Consider the following 26,803-nt stretch of genomic DNA (forward strand, 5'->3'; position numbering starts at 1 on the left):
TGTAGTAGTAGTCTATTCATTTTGGTATAAAAACATTGTTGGGCCCACAGAAGACTCAAATCTACTCCTGATAAAATGTCCAAGTTGTTCTCATCATTTTGTAGTTTATTCAGAAGAAGGGAGAATTAATCTTTGGAGTGGGTGTGAACTACTTTTGTTTCACTCAATTTAAGTTGTTCCTGTGCAGATTTTATGAGAATGCTGGTATACTTTTTCTCAGTCTGAGAGTTTGCTACAGTATTCGCCGTAGTGAAAGTTCAATATCACTGCAGGGAATGAGTGTGTGTTTGACTCTTCCCAACAACATTATCCCGTAGAGATAGACTCTGGTCTTTTGCTGCATTTCAGAATTAACACTCTTTCTACTCTTTTCTAGTACTTTTCACATAAATTCCTAGGGAGTGATTCTTACCTTGTATCATAGACGGTGTACAGCTTTTTGTTCCCATCGACAGCGTTCCTGTAAATACAAAAGAAGAAGGAATTACTTTCTGTGTCCAAACAGTGCTGACTTTGCCTGACTCTGGCTTTTTCCATGGACCAGCTAAAGATTTGTTTCTGAACCCAGTTCTGAAACCACACTGTCAGGAAACAGAAGTACCAGAAGGCTTTCACATTGAGTCCACATTTATAAAGATGCTGCACTTTCACAAACAACTCTTTGCACTTGTTCTTATCTTTAAGATTTTAAAACAAATCCACCTCTATAACCGACTCAGTTGTGAGGAAGTTGACCCTAATCCCGGTGGAGACGAATGTCGAATGATAAAATATACTGTGGAGTTCTATTTGTGCTGCAGGGAGACATGTGTGACATATTGTCTCTTCCTGCAATCTGGACCATTAACCAAAAAAATAAAAATAAATCAGGACTTGTGTCCCACATAAGTCAGGCCTACAATAGGCTGCACTACGACAAGTGAAAAAATAAATAGATGAAGTGTATAAAAAGGAAGTTTAAAAAAGGAAACACTACAAGGGATTTAAACCTTTTCTCTCACAATACCAATTCCTGTACCTAAAATCGGGACATCTGCTGAAAACAATCTGATCCCAGTCTCCTCTTTGTTGCAAATTCAAAATTCATAACACTACTTACTGCATGGGACTCATTGGAATCAATGCGATGTAATTTGTGTGTAGCTGTAACACAAAATTTCTGAAGTGGAGACTTTCAAAGATAATCTTTTTTTTTTTTAGGTTTCTGCCTGTGTTATTACTATTGTTTTGTCAGTTGTCAGAGTTACATTTTCACCATATTGTAACCTCAGGGCTGACATCACACTCAACTCAAATACATGTAACAAAGACAGTTCATGCAGTAGGAGCTCAGCACAGCAAATATGGAGCATAACAGAAACCTGTATATACTGTAATGGGGATTGGTCACATACCCGAATCCCCTTAAAACAGGACCAGCATCAGGGCCAAAACCAACCTGACATATTGGATCAGTGCTTACCTACTCTTGTGCTTATAGGGCTGCATAATATATCTGGGTTTTTTTAATCGTCATTGCGATATCAACTTGGGCATAGGAAAGGCGACATATCGCTAAAGACCCTTTTTTGTGATAGGTGAAAGTAAACTGCGTCACTTTGTTGTAGTGCTGCCTTTTATATTCAATTCAATGTTCAATTTGTTCAACAAAAGAAAGTTGGAAACGTTTTCCTTTCAATTTTTTTTAATTCAACAATCAATTTGTTGTATTTTAACAGAATTCTGACAGCAGCAGAAATGCAGAACTGAGTACACTTTAATATCTGTTCATTTATCACAAGCAATATCAGTATTGTGATGTAATAGTCTTGACTGTACATTTTGGCAGAACAAGTTTTATACAGCACCATCGCATGTCATTTATAACCCTAAAACATAGTTCAAATAAAAAGTAAGAAGCCCACTGCATAACTGTAGTGGTATAGTTTCTGTTGAACTCAAGATTGTCGCATCATTAGGCTACCCATCAAATACAGATTGTGAATATTTTGTCGCTATAGTTTGCTGATAAAGTATCATGAGAAGATCAAGCTTTTACACGTTTATATATTGTTGTAGAGATCCCTCTGATGGTTTGTCATTGCTATTTTATCCTTTCATTCTTTCCTTTTCTCTCTCTCCTTCTGCCATGTCTCCCCCTCCCCTATCTGTCTCCCCATCTCTCTAGTCTACAGCATCTCTCCTCCACTCACTGGCTATACATCCTCCTGCTTTTCTGGCCGCACTGCACACCGCTCGTCTCTTTCATTCGCACCAAAGTCTATTTGCATTGGACTTTGACTTTGGATAGCCTACTACGGTATTGGATCTTTTTCGCAGAGCTTGCTGTGTGCTCGCGGCTCCTCGGAGACCAAAACGAAAAAAGGATGGTCAGTCAGCACATGTGTTGGGAAGCTTTTCCATTTTCGCTGCCAACCTTTTAATCGCCGTGGGGCGAAAATAAAACCTCGCTGACAGTGGAATTAGTCCACATCGTTCTTTCTTTTCCCCCCACCTCTTTCTTCTCCGTCTCCCTCTCCGATATGCAATTATTGTGCGCCGATGGAGGTGACGTTCATCGGAATTGATGCCAAATACTAAACAGTGCGATCTGCGTGTGAGATCTAGGCGATATCTACGGAGCTGGGAGAAGTTTGACTGCGCATTGTCTTGTGTGGTAAGCGTTGGCAACTGCGGCTCAGCGCCGGTGCAGGCCAGTGTACAGTACGAGATGTAGCGGGACGTGTGGGCATGGGAGAAGAATAGGCTACAGGAGAGTGTATAGCAGGGGTCTGCCGCTGCAGCTGGAAGGGGTCCTGCACCGGGTTAGGCTGATAGAGAACCGCGGACGGGGGTGATGAAAGCCGGAGAAAGAGAGGTATTGACACTTTCCCTAGGGAATTGAGACGGCGTGTAGGGATGGGAGTGCATGGGTGAGTCGTGAATGAAGGGGATTGCAGTGGAAGGTGCGTACAGTCACAGCAACACTGAGGGGATTTATTGGATGTGAAGAGTCCAGCTGCGGTGCAGAAAGGATTGCGGGATTACAGCTGTGCGTGTGTAGATCCAGGTAGAGGCGTTTCACACCTTTAGCTATGACTGGATATCCAGTGGTGGGGCATAATACAGCACAGCTCAGCCTGTGTCCTCCTTTCACTAGTCATCAACTTATGGAATGAATTAGTGAAATTGAACAGAGGCTCCTGCATTGAGGTGGTGGGCTATAGGACAAGGGTCCAACAAAGAAAGAACACGCTGTTTGCAGATCTTTGCATCATCACCTTTTCTTTTTTTAAATTATTATTATTATTCAGACATCAACTAACAGCTGTACAGATGTTGTCCTGTAGTGTTTAGAAAAGCCAGATTGCAACTATATGTAACATTTGGGTGCATGGAGATTGCTGCATTGGGTGTTGTGAAACTGTCAGCACATTGCTGTGAAAAAATGTGTGCACCTGATAAACATTTACGGGTCACTTTACACCCACATACACGCAGTGAGGGTCAAGTACTAGCTGCCAGTTATTCCCTTCCAAGAAAATGTAATCCGGCTACAATACTGTACTGTTTTATAATGAAAGATATATACGGTTTGATATGTATTATTTAGTTTGTTTTCACAGTGAAACTGCTAGAAGGGAGGCTGTACAATCAATCACTCTGGAATTAAATTCTGTTAATACTACTTTAATTTGAGTTAAAAGCAGCCAGTCAACAGAGCTGGCCAGGTATTGTAGTTTTAAACAAGTGAGGATGTCTCGTTTCAGGAATGGGCGATGGAATGTGCTACAGCTTTGCAATGAGACGTCTGTGGGTCTGTGTCTTGCTTGTGAGCATCACCTGCCGTCCGAGGTAAGGAACTGACATGAAAGCACATTTTGAGGAATTCACCTCTTAGTGAATACACATTGCGTCTGTATTTGCAAGTTTTAAGTTCCTTTTTTTTGAAAGTTAGAGTAAGATAATCTTAGGTCATCTCTGATATGAAGAGTTGTGTCTTTTTCTAATTAGTTGCTCTTATGCGCTTCCATCCAGCCTCTCCCAGGATGTAACTGGAACTCCCAAAGAGGCAGAATTAAATGACAATATTACCATCTTCACACGCATCCTGGACGGACTGCTGGATGGCTATGACAACAGACTCCGCCCTGGACTGGGAGGTAGGTAGCCAATTGGATATACAAAGCCCAACACCTCTGCCATTTTTGGTAATAAAAATAGTCACACATTTGCTAGGTGAGAACTAGAGCTGCACAATGTGAGGAAAGTATGCGATAAGGTTGTTGAATATCGCGATAACGGTATTACCTGTGATAAATCAACACATATCATATATACTCAGTTCTTCATTTCTGCCGGTTCAATATTCAGCTAAAATACAACAAATGTCTTGTTTAATTTAGAACAAATAAAAGGAAAACATTTCCAATGTTCTTTTATTGACCACATTGAACATTGGATTGAATATGTAAGGCACCACTAAAAAAAGAATGATCATTAATTTTAAAGTGCAGTTTTCTCCTGGTATTTCCTTTCTACTAGCACAAAAACATCTGAGTGTCTTTCGCGATGCGTTTATTGCGCAAGTTGATATTTGGATGACGATAAGAAAATGATATATTGTGCAGCACTAATGAGAACTGACTATATCATAATGAAATTGTCTTGAGGGGGTCTCTCTTTTCTAATAACACCCAGTACAGAAAGCTCTGTACTTTTGGATACAGATGATAGAAAAACGTGTTCAGCCTCTGCATCGATAGCTCTGCATGAAAGATTACAGCCCTTCAGTCCACACAGAGAACTATGCTCTGCGCTGCAACATCTGTCTTCTGCTCATTCCAGACATGGAAAATGTGTCTGTATTCATGAAGTCTTTGACAAAGAGGCATGATCAGCTGTTAACGTCTCCTCTAAGTATGATTTAATGGCACTGGAACCATGCCGAAGCAGATAGTACGCTGGTGTGACCTTGAGAAAGCCAATATTTCTGTCATAAAGCAGCATCTCCGTTGTTGTTTGGTGGAATGTAACTATGTACATGTACTCAAGTACAAATGTTGAGGTACGTGTACTTTACTTGAGTCTTTTCTTTTCATGACACTTTCTACTTCTACTCCACTACATTTCAGAGAGAAATATTGGACTTTTTACTCCATTACATCAATCTGACAGCTTTAGCTTTTAGTTTTTATTATAAATTAAACTTCCCATTAATATAAAGGCCTACAAGTCCAGCTGAAATGATTAATCCACTTAGTTGACTGAGAACTGTTTGGATCGTTTCCAGTTTCTAAAATGTGAGGATCTTTCTGCATTGAGTACTTTTACTTTCAATACTTTAAATACATTTTCCTGATGATACTTACATACTTTTACTTAAGTAACATTTTCAATGCAGGACCTTTACTTGTAACAAAGTATTTTTACAGTGTAGTATTCATACTTTTACTTAAGTAAAGGACCTGAACACTTCTTCCACCGCTGAATGCTATGCAATTTCAGGGTTACATTGTTTTATGAAACAGTAAAGTGTTTAGATCATTACAGTTCAACACTATTAAATATGTGTGTGTCATGAACAATATTTGGCCCTGTATTAGTACAAGTGTTGTACTTTAAGGTTGTGCTTGCACTGTGTCAGTATCGCGCTGGTCCTGCAGATGTTTGTCCTGAGGGGACTAAGCTGCTTTAATAGCGTCAGGGTGTCAAGGCTGTTTAGAACACGCTGCATGCCTCTGGAGTGTGCCAGTGAATACAAAATAAAGTCACAGTAAAATCAGGATCCTCTTAAATAGCTACCAACTCATGCCTAAACCTAAAATGAGGTTGTTAAGTTACGGATCCTTAAAAAGTTCCAATATGTACTTCAGCAAATTCTCTTTTTTAAATTGATTAAAAAAATACCTGTAGTTTTATATTGATTACTCAAAACACAAGGAATGCCACAGTGTCTTTACAATATGAGACCACCAGGAGTCGCCAAAGTCTAAACATTTCAAACCTTACATACAGAGGCTTTAATAAAAATTTGAGAATTGACACCATACGTGTGCACTTTCTACCTCTGACAAAATGTTGTGAGGTAGTGCTCTTTCTCCCTCTCTGTACCTGCTGGACCAGAAGTGATGGCTTCTTTCAAATAAGTGATTCTTTTGTTCTCAAACCGACACGGGTCCACACATCCAGCCATCTTTGTTATTGGTGGAAGGAGTGATAATCACTCTGTAGAAGGTAAACGGTTGCAGAGGACAGCAATCCTTGTAGATCTGTAACGGAACCTACCATCAGTCTCATTGAATTTATCACACAGTACAATCTAAAGTGGCAGAGTGTTATTCCCTTTTTCACATTGCTAAGTGCTACTTTGCTTGGGACAGTTTCAAGTGTGTGGTATAATATTTCCTGAAAAAAAATATGAAAGTATAATAAAATCTGAGCATTGAAGTTGCAATGTGTTAAAACACTTTAACTAACACAACCTTGTGATCCTCAGCCCCTATTACCAACTACTACACATTATTTTGAGATATTTTAGAAGGATGGAACCAACAGTTGAGTAGCTGTCATCACTTCCAACCTTCACCAAACAACCCAAAGTTTGACATTTTTGGGGGTAAACCCAACATTGTAGAACTGCATTTGCTAGTAAAAGTATCTATTTGAATGATGCTGCATGTACAGTAGATACTGCAACAACCTATACCAAGTTCAGGGTTAGGGAAGGTGGTTTATTATTCCCATTTAATGTCTGTAATGTCACAGAAAACAAAACCCTGCCTTATGCCTTCATATTTAGAATAAGTTCTGAATAATAATGCATGCACTAATCAAAATATGAAGACTCACAGTATTCTATCTATTCTTACAGAGAAGGTGACAGAGATCAAAACCAACATCTTTGTCACAAGCTTTGGTCCAGTCTCTGACACTGAAATGGTAAGAAGCTCCTTTTATTAAGTTACATTCTAAACTTATACTAAATATAATAATACAACTCTCTGGAAACAAAAAAGAGACATAAGTATTTGAATTTGAACTGCCACTGAATACTTAATATTGAAATATTTTACTTTGAAAACCATGTATCTGAATTTTTCTGAATTCACATCTTCGAAATTAAAATATTACATTTCTTGATTTGCAATTTTAAAAACGGAATTTGAATATATTTTTTTCAATGGTCACAAATTCAGATCCAAAACTTCAAGTTCCAGAATAAAAATATTAATCTAAAAAAATAGATTCAGGTTGCACAAATTCAATTGATCAAATTTAGATCCAAAAACTCCAACATCCAGGCTACCCAGGTTCTCAACGTAGACTATTTCAAGATTAAATATTCAGTGGCTGTTAAAATTCAAATACCAATACCAAGTTTCTCTTTTGCTTTCATACAGCCCTTTCTGTATCTATAAATATGTTCTTAAAATCCCATTGAAATATACTAGATTTTCTTTTACATGGCATTATGTCAACCACAAAACAATTACGTTAAATGATGTAAACTTATTAAAATGAGAACTTACATAAAACAACTTAAAATTCCATCCACATTCAATGCAGTTGTATCATGGCTTATTCTTTCTAATTGGAACCTGATCTTTCATAATGTATCATTAACAAAAAACATGTGTGTTTAAAATAACTCCACATCAGTAGCGTGTAACACCTGGAAGGTGCAGTCATATACAGTATGTACTGAATACATTCATAATGACACTTATCTTTAAATGAGGCTCCGTGTATACACACGGCTTTGTACCTTCATAACATTACTCCCCATATACATACACAGTATTTATTTGGCTAACCAATTGATATGTTTTAATTTTAACCTGTGTTAATTGTGTTATTTCGTTCTGTAGGAATACACTATTGACGTGTTCTTCCGTCAAAGCTGGAAAGATGAAAGACTTTGCTTCAAAGGCCCAATGGAGATGCTTCCCCTGAATAATCTCCTGGCCAGTAACATCTGGACTCCGGACACCTTCTTCCTCAACGGGAAGAAATCCATCGCACATAATATGACCACACCTAACAAGCTACTGCGGCTGAAAGATGATGGGACTCTGCTCTACACCATGAGGTAAACTTTAATCCTGCTTTGGACCACAATAGTATTAACATTTATTTTCCCAATCAGTCAAACAACTAATGCTGACCTCACACCAAGTGACTTTTCAAGAGATTCCACTGTCGCAGACACATTTCCAATATTGGAAGGAAATCATGATGATCTTGCCCGATTTGGTGCGCGCTTCCTCGTCTCAAGGTGTAAGGGGGTCAAAAAACTCAGTCCCAGCTGTCCTAAGTCAGTCTTTTTCTCGTTTTGACTGGTGACGTTCCGACAAAATCAAACGTGTTTGATATTATCGTAATTTGTAAGTCTTGGTGGTGAAATCTTATAGTCTGCGACTAAAACTCTGTGACATTATGTCAGATTGTCTTTAGATGTGAGCTGGTGTCGGACTTTATTCTTTTCAGAGTCTTCTGGTAGGCATAAAACATTGAATCATAAGAGCTGACGATTGCGGTTCAGAAATGTTGTGTAATGACTAAAAACATTCATCAGCTGTAATACTTGTTTGGTAATGGTTTTTAAGACCCCTGCTGCACTAATACAGCCCACTCACTCATACTACGTGTCTCAGTGGTGCATCGATAATCATGTTGTCCTCATACTGGATACTGGAGGTCAGAGGAACTTGAAATGTTTGCTTTGACCCAGTGCTCTGACACAGGGAACTGGGTCTTCCACTCCTAACTATGTCTCCACATCACAGAAACCTTTTCTTTCACAGGAAACCAGCATGGGCTATTCTGCTTATTACTGCTAACTGACCCATTCATTATTAGTTGATTGATAAGCAGATTTATGGGTGAGAGCAACACATTACTGTCCATACTTTAGAAAGAAATATTATATCCAAGATAGAAACATCTCATTTACATCCACTTTCATGCCTGTGCTGTGTCATTGTCTTATCAGGACAATAAATCCTCCGAATCAAATATTAACAAAGGAAATTGGAGGAAATGGACGTGGAGGGCATGTCAAAAATGACTATTGATCCATTGACTTTAAAATTGCTCGAAATCTACAGCACAATTGGTAACACTACAAGCCATTAGTAGAGGCTTCACAATGGCCCATTAATGCGTCGGTGTTCTGGGAACAAGATTAGAGAAACATTTTATGCCTGCATTACTCTCCTACATTGGTTGTTCACAGAACAAGGCGTGTGCAGTGCCCTAGCTAGTGTATCATGAAAATATCTCTCGGAGAGAAGACAGATTTTCAATCCAGGCAGTGCATGCCTTACAGTACAATACATATTTGTTATAGATCACAAACACCTCCTATTAATCTGAAACATAAGATGTACCTGTGTGAAATAACAGTGATGGTAGTGATTTAGCTTTTCAGTTTCATTTGGTAATTCATCTGCACTGTTGGCCATTATGATTTATTAAAGAGCCAGTAGCCCATATATTTGTCTTCACTAATTAAAGCCATTCAGCCCGCATACTGTAAAGTCCCTTCTTGGATATTAGTCATGCTCAGAATCAGTTATCCAAAGCTAGGCTAACTTTTCCATCTTGTAGTTCTCCACTTTGATAACACACACTTTATGTTAGTAATTCATCTCAAATAAATACTTATTTTTTTACAACTTTTTCTTTTTTTTAAACACTCTACCACCGAAACTACTGACAACTCCACAGGAGCAGAGAATAGCAGTGGCTTTTGTTGTTACTAAACTAAAGAGACTTTCTTGCAAACTTTTTTCTATAAAATGTCAGAAAATAGTAAGAAATGCCTGCTTGTTATATAACCAACAGTCCAGAAACCAAAGACATTTAGCAAAAGCAGCAACTCCTCACAACTGATAAACTGGAACCAGAGAAATTCTTTGGCTTTTTTACTTGAAAAATGAAGAAAAAAAAAGTTCTGTCTGATACTTTCTGATTGCGTTATGTTATTGAATGGGGAATTAAGCTAAATCACAGAGGGACACTTTGTTTGCAATGTACGGACACACACAGTGCAATCTCCATTCCTGTTCAACTTTACATAATAACCCACTAGGGAGATGAAGTCTGATTATACAGTATCATTTTTTTTTAATAATATACCATGTTCAGTATAATGCAATGAATCGAAGACTCATCAGTATTAATATTCCCTTTATCACTACTACGTATGGAGAGTGGTGTATGATGTGTTGATGTGGGTCATATTTTTACTATATATTGTGGTATTCTGATTGTATGTATGTATTGTATCAGTATAATATAGCGCGAGGTATTATCAGTGGTATTAGACGTACTCAGATCCTACTTAAGTACACTAAGTGAAAGTACTTCATTCAAAATATAAAGTATCAAAAGTGAAAGAACACATTAGGCAAACTGCTCCTAAGTGGTACCAAATAAAATTGGTATATTGTTATATAATATTATTTGATAATCATATTATCGTATTATACACTATTGTAGCTTAACCCCTTAACATAAAGTCCCCCTTTAGTTCCACCTTGCTAAACATGCACACTACCCTACAGTATGATAAATAAGCTTGGTCCAACTCTACTCTGAAGCTAGAGAATGTTTACACTAAGTACAATATTAAAACAAAACCTTTTCATGGCTGCACCATTCCATCACAGATTAAGTAATATTGTAGATGACATCGTGGGTGAATCATTTCATACCATCTTTCATAAAATCCAGCCAGACATATTTGGTATCGTGGGCAATCTTCAGATCTTAACTAGAATTTGAAATATGTGTTGTTTTAGTTTGAACACTATTTGGCTGCCCAGCTAGAGTCTGTATGTCTGATGGGGATTACAGCAGCTCTGACTATCACAAGTCTGGCCAGCAGAGGGCAGTATTAGATAAGGCTGTGCAGTTCACTGTCTCCTGAGAATTCAGGTAGGGTTCATGCATTATACTCACTAGATGAGCTCATTTGTTTTTTGTTTCCAATAAAGCTTTATTCATGCTTTTTTTTGCAATTCCACAGACAGGTGGCAGCCTTAGTCCATGAAATAACCCTCAATTGCTCTCTCAAATAATCCTCGAGCTCATTTTTGCACACACAGTTGCATAATTTTTCCTAGATAGATATGATCACTGGTCCCTCTGGTGGCTCAGTTGCCTATTGCTCCGTGCTGGGAAAATTACATTTTACTCTGCTGTTAACTATCTGAGACGCACTAATGAAGACAGACTATGATTTTCATTGGGTAATGGCTGTATACACAATTAAGCACAGCCTAAATTAAACAAATTATTCATAATAAGAGAGTATGTTCATTTCTGAAAATGATGATCACTGTGATGATGATGATGATGATGACGTCTATATTTCACAGTCAATTTGCTTTCTGACTTTGCATGCATGACTTCTTATTTCAGACTGACCATATCAGCAGAATGCCCCATGCAACTGGAGGATTTCCCGATGGACGCCCATGCTTGTCCCCTTAAATTTGGAAGCTGTGAGTAAACACTTTTAAGCAAATGCACACGGCGAGTAACAGCATTAAATAATGCAGGAAAAGGTATAGTTGAAATATTTCATGATAAAAACCTAGACATTGGTGACACACTAAAAGTGTTACCACCAAACCTTTCCTAAAATACACGAGGTCAGTAGTGAGAAAAGTGGCGTGTGCTGTCGTGTGAACATGACAACAGTTTCAGTGTCTATCCATGCAGGGGCTATGGGGATGGATGTTCCGGGCTGTGTTTGACAGCCCGTGTCCCTCAGGTGGAAAACTATTGTTGTGGTGACGCAGGATATAGTCATGTAGACACTGACACACTTGTCCTGATTAAGCCATTAATCAACATGTCAGGGCGGCTCTCCTGCATCCTTCACTGCCTCAGCTACATTTAATGGGAAATATTTGAACCACACAAAGTGGAAAAAGCCAAAATTCTGGGCCCCGTAGAAAGAAATTCTCTATAGGTCCCTCCCCACATCCACAGCTATTCATTCTAGCATTTTTTTGGGCCCTCCTCACATGAGGGCCCTGAGTACTATTTCCAACCCCAGTCTGACACCCCGCACACACCCCGCACACACCCCGCACACACCCACACACACACACACACACAACCTATTTACCAAGGAAATCTTTAAAAAGCCAATCCCACACCTTGCAAACACACAGCTAAACCACACTTATGGCTTGTGTCCAATGGCTTCTAAGCTAGTTAGGTTTCCTTACATATCTCCAGTGGTAAAAAAATATCTGGGGATCTCCTGTCGTGTAAACTTAAGATTAGCATTTGAAGTCTTCCCTACCACTAACGTGTGGAGGGTAATCTCACTCCTTTCGTGTAAGTTTAAGATTAGCATTTGAGGTCTTCCCTAACACTAAAGTGTGGAGGGTAATCTCCAGCCTCAACACTCTCTGGGCTCAGAGGCAGAGCCACAGGATGATGAATGCTCGCCTCAGTGTCATTTAGCTACTCCTACGCCTGCTTTGGTCACCTCATCCCCCACATGAGACAGTCAAGTCAGAGCAACTAACTGAGACTGCATTGGCCTGTGTACTTGATTGCAAGCCATCCGATGTCGATTAACTTCTCAGTGAGCCCAGAACGTCAAAACCTGATTTCATTAATTATATGAGGTTTAAACAGATGTTTTTATCTGCGGCCCGTTAGATTCAGTGTAACTGTGATTAAATTGACTTCAGTTCACTTTATTTATCTCTGCAAGGGCAATTGTATGCAGCAGCTCACCACCCATCTCAACACATACTGTACACATACAATTACCAGGAGAAAAAAGAAAGCACACAGAGTGTTTCCATCCAACTGTTATTAATTTATTTTATATATATACACATACACATACACACACACACACACACACACACAATGTGTGCACAAAAGAAACCGCAAAAAAGAAAACTGACGGTTGGTCTATTGATAAAAGCAAAGTCAGGGAAAGTGCAATAGAAATAGAACTTAACATGATCATCAAACGTCATGGATGGAAACGCCCATGAATTTACATTTTTCTTTTGGAAATTTAAAATTTGTGCTACATTTAGATGGAAACCTGGATAAATCACAAAGCCAAAAACCATCAAATGCGATAAACCTAAAACGTGATCGCTAATGGATACATGAATAAATGTAAATATTCAAAAATAAGTAAAAATCACACGCTGTACAAAAGGACTGATATGATGGAATGTTCTCAGCACATGTCACTATTATGTTTTAGAGGTTTGTGCTGTATTTTCATCTTGAGCTTTGATAAGCTTTGCAAGATTATTATCCGTTAAAACAGAGATGGCAAAGTGGACTATACCCATAGACTGTATAAAACTAACCTAACTTGAGAATAACAAGTACTCTGTTGCCCATAAAATGATTTTCAAAAGCTAATGTCACAGCAAAAATACAGCCCACGCGAGGTTATAAACTGTAAAAGTTACCGTGGTGCAGTCTATCCTGTTTTCTCTGACTCCATTAACCCTAGCTAATCCTTTGACCTAATGGACAGCACTCACCCACGAGCTAAAGGCTTTCAAAGCTACAGTAGACTTGTCCTTTGCCGTTGTGTTAATCACTTCTCGTGGACTGAACCTACTGCCAGTCTCATTCTCTGCCACATGTTCCTTTCACTGTAGCTTGACGCTATACAGTTGTACTGTTGTAACAATTTAAAGAAAGTGTAAAAAATGTTTGGATGATGTAAACACACTGAAACAAAATATATATTTGCTGCTATTAGCTGTGTTGGCGTGAAGCTAAAGCCACATACGGTTCTCCAGTTTGGTCTGAGTAATGGGGTTTTACAATTGTTTAAATCGCTTGTTTCTATTTTATCTCTGGCAGTAGCTCTTTGGTTGACAAAAAACGTCACTCATATAGAGGTGCCATGTTGGTATACAGTACATTCTCATTTACTCCAAAGTCTTTTCAGTTGTCTATCTCTACTTTACTATTCTAATGTTGTCACTTGCCCCCATTTAATTTCTCTAAACCTCTCCACTGGGAATTTCTGTATAGTTCTCTCTCTTTCTCCACCTTCTCTCTTATTTTTTTTCTGGCTGAGAGTTAAACAAAAAAATCAATACCACTCTCATATCTGTCCGTTAAAAGTATAATCGGCAGTATTTTAATAAAAAACAATGCAAAAGCAATCCCTCTCAATTAAGTGTGTGGCGGTTTCTGAATCTGCCCTCTGCCGTGGGGGATGTGCGGGACGTTTATGGGCGTCAGCAAAGAAACTTTGGGCCCCACGCGGGTGTGTAACCCCCAGCCAATAACAGCGTGCAGGGTGTGCAGCCCGTTCTTATTCCCAATACCGCTGCTTTGATTACCCCTCAGTGTCTGATACTGAGGCACAAGTTTAACTGATACACACACAGACAGGATGAAGCTCTGCATTCACAGAAAAATTGGCACATTCCTGCACAAGTGTTTGTTTTATTTGTGCTTTAGAACGTAACTGATATGAAACAATCAGAAAATAACGTGTTATTCCAGTGATTCCACTGCTTTGTTCGGTGCTCCCTCTCTTCATTGACTCTCTAGCTCGCTCGACCACAGCTGCTCTCTCTCTCTCTTAGGGCTGTCTGTCCAGTTAAAAAATGGCCAATAACGTTTTTTTTTCTCCCAGAAACATGTATTTAGGTATCACAAACATCAGCATCCCCTCAAACTCAAGAAAATGTTACTACTCTATACTGACAGATATTTTATGTGTGACGGATTAGTTTATGTGGCTTGAGAACACACTTAAAGATAATACAAACTTATTTATAAATATAATTAAGATACAGTATTGGATTGGTAAAGAATAAAGGGAAAAAAGACCAACCATCACTGAACATGCTTTTTCACATATTTTTGATATCTAAGATATACTGTATATAGTTCACATTGCTTTGTTTGGAGACTCTTGCAATTTGTTTATGCCTGTACTGCTGTATACGATTGTTCTTCCAGCACAGTATAACATATAAAACATTATTCTTTACTGTAAATCCTAATATTGTCTTAGTTCTTATCAGTGCAAATGCTTCATGCCTTTTTTTAATCTCCACTTGTTTTTACACTTTCATCTGTCTGAAATATTAGAGAAAGTTGTTTTACAATCAGTTAAATGATTAAAGAGCACAACTTGAATTCCACTGGCATTTCCATTGCAAACATAGCACAGAGCCTGGTATACTTCAAGTTACAAAAAATGCTATAGTAGCAGATAATGGTGAGTTCTTTTGTGGCCTTACTGCTAATTTTGACATAATTGATTGTAAAACATCAGCTCCCTAACTTACTGTACCATAGGGATGTAGTTGGAACCCCAGGCACTCCCTTTCAGATGCTTTTAATCAAAGAGACAGTTCTCCATTGACTTGGTGTATATTCTCCTCAGCCCAGTAAAGCTGTGCCGTATCTCGGGGCTCGGGGCCCTGTTTGATTCTCTATCTGCAGTTTGTGCTCCTATTCGTCATACAGCCCACAGGTGTTGCTTTTAATTGCAATACACAGCTTCAGTTACTTGATCTAATAAAAGGCTTGACTGATGTAAATGTTGGGTTTCTTATTCAACTTAACAATAAATCTGAGGTTGGAGTAGTGCCAGATGTTTTGCAGTTGTTTTTGTCCTAATAGATTTTTTTCTATCCTTATAACTAAAGTCATTGATTACTTTATTTCATTTAATAAACCATATAACCAACCATTTTGTCCAGAATGCAGCGTGCCACACGTACCCAAACTATATAACCCGGATTACACAGGATTTTTAGGATTTCATACCTTTCTTTTAAAGCAATAAATATAACTTTAGCTTTACTGTATATGTACAAATTGTAGTCTCGACCTACAGACAAAACTCTCTTGACTGTTCAAATTTGGACAAAATCATTATGAGCAGAAGAGAATAGTCAACGATATATAATGTGTGCTTCTCAGAGAAAATAAATTCAACTGCTCACGTAACGCAGTTCTACAAAGACTTTTTTGAGACAATGCAGAGTGTCTTTGAGACGATAATCCACAGACTGGTTGACTGGGGTCATTCTAAATTGCTGTCTTCTAACACCACATTGCTGGATTAATGCAAAACTGTTAGATTGGACACTGCCCTGCATTACGATTGAGAATAAGAGAGACACACACACACAGATTTAGTGCATCTACAGTGTGTGGTTTGTAGTACAGTATCAGCGAATGAGAGGCTTTTTGCATTTTCCAGAGCTTGTTTTCAAGATGAACTTCTGTATGAATGACAGAATGTGTTTTTGAAATTGGAATTCAAGGCTTACCATTAGCTGTGTTTCACACACAACAGCAAACAAGCAACTAAAATACTAATTCCAGAGCTAAAAGGTCAAACCCCATGAAGGCAATCTCTCAAACTGTGGCAACATTCACACATAACATCATGCCATTAGTAACATCCGCCTATTGTGATACACTCAAACTGATTACATCAGCTCCAAACACGAGGCTCTTAATAGTGACACCAAGTTAATCTCTGTGTAATGAAGCAAAGTGGGTGAAAGTTCAAGTGTTGTATCACAGCCACGCCACATGTCTTAGCTAGTAACATCCCTTCACACGTGCAGTCTATCCATAAAAAGTTCATCAGCGTGAATGAAAGCAGGGACACATTCAGGGAAATCTTTACCGCTAATTTCCCACCTCAAGACCTAGTAACATTTCGAGGTAAATGCTGGTATGGCTGTGTTGTGAATGACAGCAGCAACACTGCAGGCAGGGGCATTTAAAGGGTCATGTCCGTCTGACGAAAGACGCTTTCACATGGAGCGAGCAAACCCATCACAAGACTGCGCTGACTTTGAATCTGCAAATTTTTTATAGTTTAAAATTAAAATGCGCCAATGTTTTTCACGGGTGATTTCATAACTAACAAGCAAACTTGTTGAATATTAAAAAAAACATCACAGAACATAGGCCCCGGAACAGCTCGTCGCCCGCCATGTTCCTGAAAATAAGAGACGGCTTCCACCTGATACAGCATATTCCTATCAAAGGACTCCAAAAATGTTTTGTTGTCATCAAACTACATAGAAACGTGTTAAAAAAAAAAAAAAAAAAAAAAAAAAAAAGAAGCTACAGTTGCATTGACTGACATGATTAAAAGTGTAGTTTATTTAGAAACTAGGACTTTGATCTTTGTCCCTACTATGTGTGGTCACTGAGCGTGCTCAGGGATATGGTTCCTTGGTTAGATTTTTCTAGTTTGATGAGTAGTGACATGTTAGTGGCAAATTTGGAAGGACTACAGGATGTCAAAATAATAATAAATAACAGGGCCATGGGGAATCTGCAGATGCAGAATTCTGCAGAATTTCCCACAGATTTTACACAGATTTTAAACAAATAAAATTCTACGTTAACACATCCCAAGCAGAAAAACTGTCCGCAAATTACGCAGAATTTCATTCTGCTTCACCACTAAAAACTGTAAAAAATAATCTGCAGATTCTGTTTGTGTCTGATAATAACTGAACTATGTGAATGTACCTGCTTAGCAGTGAGTCTGTGTTAGGATTACGAGTACCTGTACCTAAAAACATGACTTAAAACGTAACTCTTACATAATTGTATTCACGTAACCTGTCATTTATCAAACTCATCTTTGCTTGAGATGAAGTAACAACAAAAGCTGATAGAGAACATGAAAATAATAGACCGAACATGCACATTTCCAGGGGGAGTTATCCTTTTTTAGCTTAAGCCACTGTGTACTGTGTACAGGCTTGTGTGTATACACATGCTCTTCAGTTTGTGTTGGAAATCAGGAAATTATTTTGTTTTGATCCACCTCATAAATAACGTTACACTGGCAGAAGCTTTTATCTAAAGTGACTTTGAATTTCACCCTACACACATCAGGAGCTTTTTGAGGATCAGCATCTTGGATGGCTGTTCTTTCAGAATGAACTCTTTTTGCTCTAGGAATAGTTAAAGATTGTGATTAATTTCCATATTTCATTTTAGGTGATATTTGATGAACAATGTTGTGATCTTCCGATCTGATATATACACTGGATTAGTATCTGAATAACCTTATGAAACCAATCATGTATCGGCAAGACATGGGATTTTATAAACCTTCTAGAAGAATGTAATTCATAATAACATTAGATGTAAATATTCAAAATGGAAGGTGCTCTTACTCAGCTTATCCTGAAGCATTCATCAGTGAGGTACGGTCCAAAGTAGAGCTCTATACCGATATGATATCAATATCTTGCCCAGCCTAGTCGAAAGCTCGGGGAATAGCTAAGTAACTGGAACTTGCTTTCAGGATATTTGCCACAGATGTGTGCCACATAGGTCAAACAATCATTTTAATAATTTGCTCAAGTCTACAAAGAATGTTGATGTATAAACATCATTACACAGAGCAGGGACGGCGATTGCTATAGGCGACTGCCTAGGGCGTCATATGTGTTGGGGGCGTCGTGTCGCCCTTAGGTCTACTTCCCATTAAGAATAGAATTAGAACGACAAGCGAAATATGTTTATTAAACATGATCATCCTAAGGCGCCCCCTCAGCCACACGTTTACTGGTCAACCTTTCATTACGCGACGTTTCCCGTCTCAGGTCGGACTCAAACACACGGCGCTCTGAAGCAGACCTGTGCGTCGCTTAGTGTCCTCTCTCTCTGGAGAAATAGAGACGAGCAGCGGCACAGACACCAGGGGCATCGGACCGGGGGGTAAAACCGATACTGATTACCAGGGCCCAAGGGGAGACAGGGCCCTTGAAAAGTCTGGATTTTACCTGGATATTTTTATTTCCTAATAACATTTCATAATGCATATCAGAAGAAATGTAAATTTAGTGTATTGGCTGAATAATTTGGTTGATTGACCCACTACATTTTGTATACAAAAAGGTCTCACCTCACCCCCCTTGCTAATGCGCCAAATGGTTTAGTCCATCTGCACGCATTTTGTTTGTTAGTTGAGCATCAGGTGGAGCGCAAACTTTTGCTGTAGAAATGTCTTTCTCAAAGAAAGCCAAATCAGGCTACCAAAAAGAAAGGAAAGACAGGAGGAGGAGAGAAAACAGAATGAGGGGAAACAATTGGTAACTGACTTCTTTTCAAAGAAAGGTGAGCACTAACTAGAAAACCAAATCCATGGTGCTAAACTGCTTGAATATCTCTCTGTGACTGTTAGCGCTAAAAACAGACTGAGACAACCCTTATAAAGAGCAGAACATGCACTTGATCATTTGGTTATACATGTAATCTGAGGTAAAGACTAAATACATAAACACTAACAATGCTGTTTGCATACAACACACCATTGTAATAGCCTCATTTAAAACAGGTTTAATTTTAAATGAATAGGCTATAATGTCTAGCCTCGTGAGACCGTCCTGATCTCGCGAGCTCCAGTTTTCCACTCGCAGATCAGTCTGGCATCTTGAGGCAGAGAAAATTTGGCCAAACGACCGGGCCAATCAGCGTTGGTTTTGAGGTGGGTTAGGTGGTGATAGACAGATGGTTTATCCAATCAGCTAACCAGTATTATCAGCCAGCGGTAGCCCTAATTCTGTTAGCCGCTCGCTAATGCTTTTTTTCTCTTGGATCCTTCTTTTGGAATATGGTCCGGGAACCTGAAATGGTGCCTTTTATTCCTAAATTCTCGTTACACAAACGGCAAATCTCCTTTACCGGCATGTTGCTTGCATGGTGAGCTAACGAGCTATGCTTTGCCTGCAGCAGCAGGGGCGGGCTTGTGGTTGTATTTTCATACGCTTCGTGGATCTGATTGGTTGATTTGGCCCGTCTATCACCAACATAGGTGATAGACAGATGGTTCATCCAATCAGCTAACCAGTATTTCCGCCCCTTCCCAAAAGTTCTCCAACGGAAAATTCCCAGATGGATAGGACTATGGACGCGCTCTGCTGTGGACATGCTGCAGCAGATGTGTCCATATTTCTGCGTAGTTTTGTGTTTCCACCTCCGATGTAGAGCAGCGTAGCTACAGCCACTTCCCTAAACTGTCTCATTCAGAGACCAGCGTCCCAAACAGGGCTCTGAGTCTGTCAGGAGGTCTGACATCTACCGTCTCAGCAGAGATATCACGTACTGCACAGCAGACTATGGTGCATGTGGATTATTTTCTGAAATATAGTGACTTTATTCTTGTAATAGCTTATTGTATTATCACTTTATTTTATGACTCCTCCAAACCTCAGAGAACACAGATGAGATATACTGTATTTTGAATGTGCACAAAGTTTTGAACATGAGCAAAAATCTTGCTCACACACATCTGAAATATTACAGTCCAGGGGTTTATATATTAATTAAAATGAATTCATGTATCATTCAGGTGAATAATTTTAATATGCACATTTAAGGAGGTTACTTCCTCAACAAAAGAAGCAAAAGTGGGAAGAGTAAATGATGCCAAACTCAATCTCGCCTAGGGCAACCAAAGGGCTAGAACCGGCCCTGACACAGTGACATAGAAACATTTCATTTCAACAATTATTTTCATTATTAATTTAATCTGAAGATTATTTTCTTGACTCTCTCTCTCTCTCTCTCTCTCTCTCTCTATATATATATATATATATATATATATATATATATATATATATATATATATATATATATATATATATATATATAAATAAAGTAAATGCTATTGCTTTCTTTCTTGCTCTAAAATGTCAGAAAATAGAGAGTCCCAAAACCTGAAAATATTTAGATCTCCATCATATATGATAACGAAAAACATTAAACCCTCCCATTTGACATGTTGGATCCAGTGAATATTTGCCATTTGAGCTTCAAAAACGACTAATTATTATATTATATGAATTGTGCATTTTGTAAACTGCATATCAACAATATTCAATTTGTTGAATTTTCAACAGTTTGTACTGTATCTGTCTGTCTCATTTTCATAGATGCATATCCAGTCTCGGAGGTGGTGTACACATGGACGCAGGGAGCAGCCAAGTCAGTGGTGGTGGCAGAGGAAGGCTCCCGGCTCAACCAGTACCATCTGATTGGTCAGACTGCAGGGACAGAGGACATCTACACCAGTCGAGGTACAGTGAAGCCAGCTCTCGGATTAAACATGACCTCATCAAGATACCCTGGTAGTTCACCTGGTTGAGCATGTGCCCTATATACTAAGGCTCAGTCCTTACTGCAGTGACCTGGGTTCGAGTCCGACCGGCAGCCCATTGCAGAGAGAGAGAGAGAGAGAGAGAGAGAGAGAGAGAGAGAGAGAGAGAGAGAGAGAGAGAGAGAGAGAGAGAGAGAGAGAGAGAGAGAGAGAGAGAGAGAGAGAGAAAAAAGTCTCTCCCCCCTTTCCTGTCTTCAGCTATTATATCAAATAAAGGCCAAAAATCAATCTAAAATAAAAAGATGTTCTGTTCTATCATACACACCAGCATCTATACCTTTGCTAGAATTCATGTGGCTACATGCCTCCATTATCTTTTATCACTAAGTTATTTCCTCCCTTACAACAGCATTCATCCAGTAGCTTCAGGCAGGAGCGGGCATGTTAAGCCCCCGCTTCAACCCTATTATTCAGCTCTGTGTTATTACAGCGGTGCCATCCAAAGATGTTGTGAGAAGAATTTATTTTCTTTTTTCAAATCAAGCTGGATAGAGACAATGAATGAATCACAAGGATTTGAGAATGCCTCCCACACATAGCCAGCTGTCTCTGAGGCTGCCAAAGAAGAGAAAAAAAGGTGGGGTGGGGTGGGGGGGGGTGCAAAAAAGAAATCACTTATCCGTGGTCTGAGCCATTGGGTCTTTAGGGTTAATCCGTATGCAGGCCCATCAGCAGTTGTGCTTTTACCGAGTGATGTCACAGCTCAGGGATTGGCTGCTGCGGCGGAGACACGTTGGGGGGGGGTGCGAGCGGCATCTGCTTAATTCTGTTATGTAAAGACGTATGATAATACATTTTTGCTGCTTGTTGCTGGTGGGTTTATTACAGGGGAGGTGTTCCTATAGCTGTAATGTATACAGAGGTAGATGCCTAATCGCATATCTGCCGGGGAAAGACCCCGTTTACTCTGGAGAATATACTCGACGTGTACTGATAAGTATGCCGCAGAGCTTTTTAAGCAGCAGGAGAAGAAACCCAGACTGAGTTGAGATTAGCACACAGGTTGCTATATTTCTCTGTGAGTAACTCTATCCCCACAGAGCCAGCATGGTCTTAATTAGCAATGCTAATCTGAGGTACAAACCCTCTTTAAAAAGCCAAGAATAGCTCAGCAAAGCGCTCACAGTGGGCAGAGGCAACCTTTGACCTCACAGGTTAAGCCGAAGAGGATGAAAATGTAGACAGGAATTGAACTGATAACTCTCGGCAAACCTTGTTATTTTATTACATTACACACATCAGCGCTTTCAGATCAAAATAGAAAGCTGCAAAGCTCAACAGATGGTTTAGATCCGTACTCACCAGTTGACCAACATAACTGCATTGTTCTCTGCTATGAATGGCAGTTCCCCGCAGACACTCCAAAAACCAAATGGTAAAATCCACCACAACCGCATTTTCACACCTTGGAGATTTCCATCCACTTCCAAGCCCAGCAGGCGGTCAGATCAGAGTGGGGTTCGCCCAGTCGTGCCACCACAGAGCAGGGCTGCTGGCTAGTAGTCCTCGGAGCGAAGGCAACACAGGTGCCCTTTTCATTAAGGACATGATGCTTTTCACATTGCACAGACCATCCAAACTTTTCTCCCAGTCCCTCTCAGCCGCCCTCTGCTTCACTCATCTGTGCACCTGCTCGTAATCACTGCTGATCCAGGTCCGTTTTAGTGTTTGAGCTCAGCCAGGCAAGGATGTATGTCCCCAATCAAGAGTGGCCTGGCCTGACAGAATGGGATGGACTGTCTGCTACACGCACGCGCACACACACACACACACACATAGAAAGAGAGAGAGAGAGAGAGAGCGAGAGAGATATACAGGGTGCAGATTGTGACAAGGGATTAGTGAGACAGAAAAATCCGATTTTGCCAGGAGAAAGCAGCAGTCATCTGTGGATTTTCTATAGTTTATCAGACTCCATGGCGCGACAGGATTTTTGAGAAAGAAAAATCCTTCAAATGAAATCTTCAGTTGATTAACAGGATATGATGATTTCCCCCACAAACCTGTTTTTCAGTGATTTAATTCACACTTTCATATTTAGAGGAGTAGTCCTCCCTAGAGGTTGTTAAGTAAAGTTTACTTGTACAGTATTTAATCACAGCCTCTGAGGACTACACAACACCCAATAAAAGGAAATGAAAACAGCAAAACAGAGATTTCTAATGACTGCACGCACAAAAAACATACTGGAATGACTTTTAGAAGAGTGTCCGAGCGAGGCATCCCCATCCAAAGCAGGTCAGATATAAACAAAATGATCATAAAAGCTCACAAACACCAAATAGGTTACCCTAATCATCATGGTCATCATAGAGAACTCAATGTAGGGACATCAGCCCTGTCTCAGTCACCATGAACATCTACCAGCAGCAGTTAAGTCTGGATCGATGGCAGTTCATTTACCAGGTAGCTCTGGCGCTGCCGGATGTCCCTCACCTTTCACTTTCTTTGTGTTGCCGTTCTAAACTCCCTTTGCTTCGGGAAACAACAACCAGAACTACACGCGGAAAATGGCAAGTTTTGCTGTGGTCCTAATTTAAATGGCTCATGTTACTGTATTGTGTCAACAGTTAACTTCATTTTCATATTTTATATCAATAAACCAAAAAATTCCCTTTGGTCCTACAGCCCACTAGTCCGACCCCCCTTTGTTTCTAAAAAAAACAAAAAACAAAAAAAAAAAAACCTAACCCCCTAACCCTTTTAAATTATGGGGGGTGATCCACAAAAGCCTATATGGGGTTTTATTTTATTCGAAACAAAGGGACGTCAATCTACCACCAACAGTGGTAGTGGTAGATTGTAACAACTTATTTATTTCTAGTGGATTTTCTCTTTAGGGATAAAGCTGGTGATATTCCATTTGCTTTAGTTGTTAATACATACCATGAAAAGATCAAAAACCAAAAGTGTGTTAGTCCATCTCCTAATACTTTTCTATTCCCCTCATCTGTCTGGGCACTGTAGTTTTTTTTTAGCAAACATTACTCAAACAGGTGTAAATAGTGCTTTTGTTGGGGAATATTGTAAGCTGTGGATTATTACACAGCGGGTGCTCTAGTGAGGGTTTACAGCAGCAGGATGGTGTATGTGGGATTGACTCCAAATAAACAGTTCTTGTGTTCATGGTAACGAAGGTGAATGATGAATACTGGTGTAGACTATTAATATCTTTAAGTCCGTTCATTCTCAGTGTTCCCAGGTCAGATTTGTTGGGGTTTTGCTGTGCTGTCTGTCATTTCATGATAATACCACAAGGAAGTAGTCAATATACAAACAGGTAGTCTTCTGATACACATAGTTGCTGTTTGGTTGATTTTGTATCAAATCACATACTCCATCCACCGTTACATCCAATACCATTTCCTTCAGTATTAATATATACTATCTTCTTCATTATCCAGAGTAGGGATTACATTTTCCCGAAAACTAAAATGGCAACACTTTGAGCATTTCCTCCTCCCTTGTCCTGCTGTTCCCTACAGGTCAATACACCGTGATGATGGCTCACTTTTACCTCAAGAGGAAGATTGGCTACTTTGTCATCCAGACCTACATGCCTTGCTTCATGACTGTAATCCTATCACAGGTTTCCTTTTGGCTCAACCGGGAGTCTGTGCCAGCGCGGACTGTCTTTGGTGAGTTTGAAACACATCAGCCAGTAACAACTGTGGAAATTACACATTTTATACCATATTAGTACAGCCATAGGACTGCGTATATATATGGTATGAATATACCTGTAAAATGACTGCAGAGTATTAATTTTGTGCTTAATACATAATATGTAAGCTGATGATTGAAATCATGCATGCATATTGTAACCTGGGGCCTGTTTCACAAAACCAAGATAAGGGATTAAGCCGGGATTTCCCAGTTATCCTGGATGAATTAAGCCTCGACTCGGTTTCACGAAAGTGGAGGCACATAAATCACCATGGAGATTTAGTCTGTGCAGCTAGCCTGCTCCCGACCAGGCTAACAGCCAGGTTTTATTTAATCCTGGAGCCTTTTCTCATCACTCAGCAGTGGTTTTACCCTATTGTTATCAGCCTGTATTAAATTACAACAGGTGCATATTGGTGTTTATTTAAGTACTGTTATTATTTGAAGTTGTGACCATTAAATAATTATTCATGTGACAGTCATTGTTACTGTTATATTGCTGTATGAAGACTGCTGTTCACATATTGTTGTTAGAAGTTTGATGAATATATTATGGCAGTTGTTGAGATAATTAGAAAAGGCTGATAACATTTCAAATGTGTTTTTAAATAAAGTCTATTACTAAGGGCAATACATACAATGCTGTACATTTCTATAGTTGACCAATGCCCTTGAATTATTTTAATTGATTAATTTTGTTTTAAATTCTTTAACAATAAGGATCATGTTTGTTCCTCTTCCATGTACATTGTATTTGGCATTCTTAGCACACAATTTGTATTGTCCAGTAAACTGGGACTATAATTTGGGAGGATTGTACAATTTTAAGAACATATCGTAATTGTACAATCCTCCCAAATTATAGTCTTAGTTCACTGGACCAGTAACTATCTAGTGATGTAGGCTACTGTACATTCATGTAACAACAGGGAGAGGACACCTCAATGGTTTTTGACCTTATATTTTGCCTGGGGGGAAATAACTGATGAATATACTGTGTTCCATTCATGTTAACAGTGTGCATGGAATTTATCACTTAATTATCTTTATAGTTTCTAGATTTTAGAGTCCAATTGCTTCAGTGTCTTTATTTTCTATGTCCATATATATGAGGGAGCAAGGCATATAATATGTAGAGAAGGAAACTCATCCTCTATAAATTATAAAAATAAAACAAACGCTATAAAAAGTGTGGCAGATAATAGCGGACAGACTGAATGATAGTCTAAAAATATACATTTATGAACTACTGCTCTTAACTGAAACCATTCAATGAGTCACTTGTTATTTGCAAAAACGAACAGTTGTACACTTTGCATTAAAAGCGAGCAGTGGAAGTTAATATGACTTAGGAAATTTATATTTTAGCCCATGAGAGAGGGAGGAACAGAGTGAAAGAGATATTTCCGCTTCATATTCTAGCGTTATAGAAAATTGATCATCATGGTAAATTTCCCGAGTAACATTATCTTCTGCTTACTTTTAAGGCAAAGAGTACAACTGTTAATTTGTGCAAATGATTAGTAGCCTAATTCTTGAATGGAATGATTATGATGGCTTCCATTCAGAGCAGAGGTCAGTTAATGTAGATATTTAGGATACAATTACGCATTCAGTCGGTCCGTGATCGTCTGCCTCGCTCTCACTCTCGGTTTCATTACAGCGGCCGTGTTTCTTTTCTTTTTATACCAATAATGTGTTTCACGTCATCATACTTCCACAAGAAGCTGCTGCTCACTCTGTATAAAGTATGTACAATTCTCCATTTTGGCATCAGTAAATCTGTGATCGTCCTCGCGGTCTTTTGAGGAAAGCCGTGGACGCGCATCTATCTGAATTACTTCAGCCTGGCTCGACCTAGTCTCTCCTCCTCAGCCTTGGTGCGTTTCACGAAGGCCGAGCCAGAATGCACAGATTAGACTAGGTCAAGCCTCGCTTTATCAGTTCTCCTGGATTTAGATATTCTGCTTTTGT

General features: G+C 39.2%; 1 protein-coding gene across 2 annotated transcripts in view; it reads left to right on the forward strand.

Moving 5' to 3' along the window:
- Nucleotides 1–2,206: 2,206 nt before the first annotated feature.
- Nucleotides 2,207–26,803, forward strand: part of gabra5 (gamma-aminobutyric acid type A receptor subunit alpha5) — a 29,465-nt gene continuing 4,868 nt past the window's right edge. Inside the window, exons 1-8 of one of the 2 annotated variants that reach the window (XM_028587345.1) lie at nt 2,207–2,369; nt 3,750–3,834; nt 4,018–4,142; nt 6,854–6,921; nt 7,851–8,071; nt 11,410–11,492; nt 20,940–21,083; nt 24,649–24,801. In XM_028587345.1, coding sequence (XP_028443146.1) covers nt 3,752–3,834; nt 4,018–4,142; nt 6,854–6,921; nt 7,851–8,071; nt 11,410–11,492; nt 20,940–21,083; nt 24,649–24,801 — 877 coding nt within the window. In that variant the 5' untranslated portion in view covers nt 2,207–2,369; nt 3,750–3,751. Of the gene's footprint in view, nt 2,370–2,519; nt 2,657–3,749; nt 3,835–4,017; nt 4,143–6,853; nt 6,922–7,850; nt 8,072–11,409; nt 11,493–20,939; nt 21,084–24,648; nt 24,802–26,803 lie in introns of those variants that run through there. The other variant, XM_028587346.1, reaches the window with a different exon arrangement.

The sequence above is a fragment of the Perca flavescens genome, chromosome 9 (genome assembly GCF_004354835.1).
Source record: "Perca flavescens isolate YP-PL-M2 chromosome 9, PFLA_1.0, whole genome shotgun sequence".
In the NCBI taxonomy this organism is placed as follows: domain Eukaryota; kingdom Metazoa; phylum Chordata; class Actinopteri; order Perciformes; family Percidae; genus Perca; species Perca flavescens.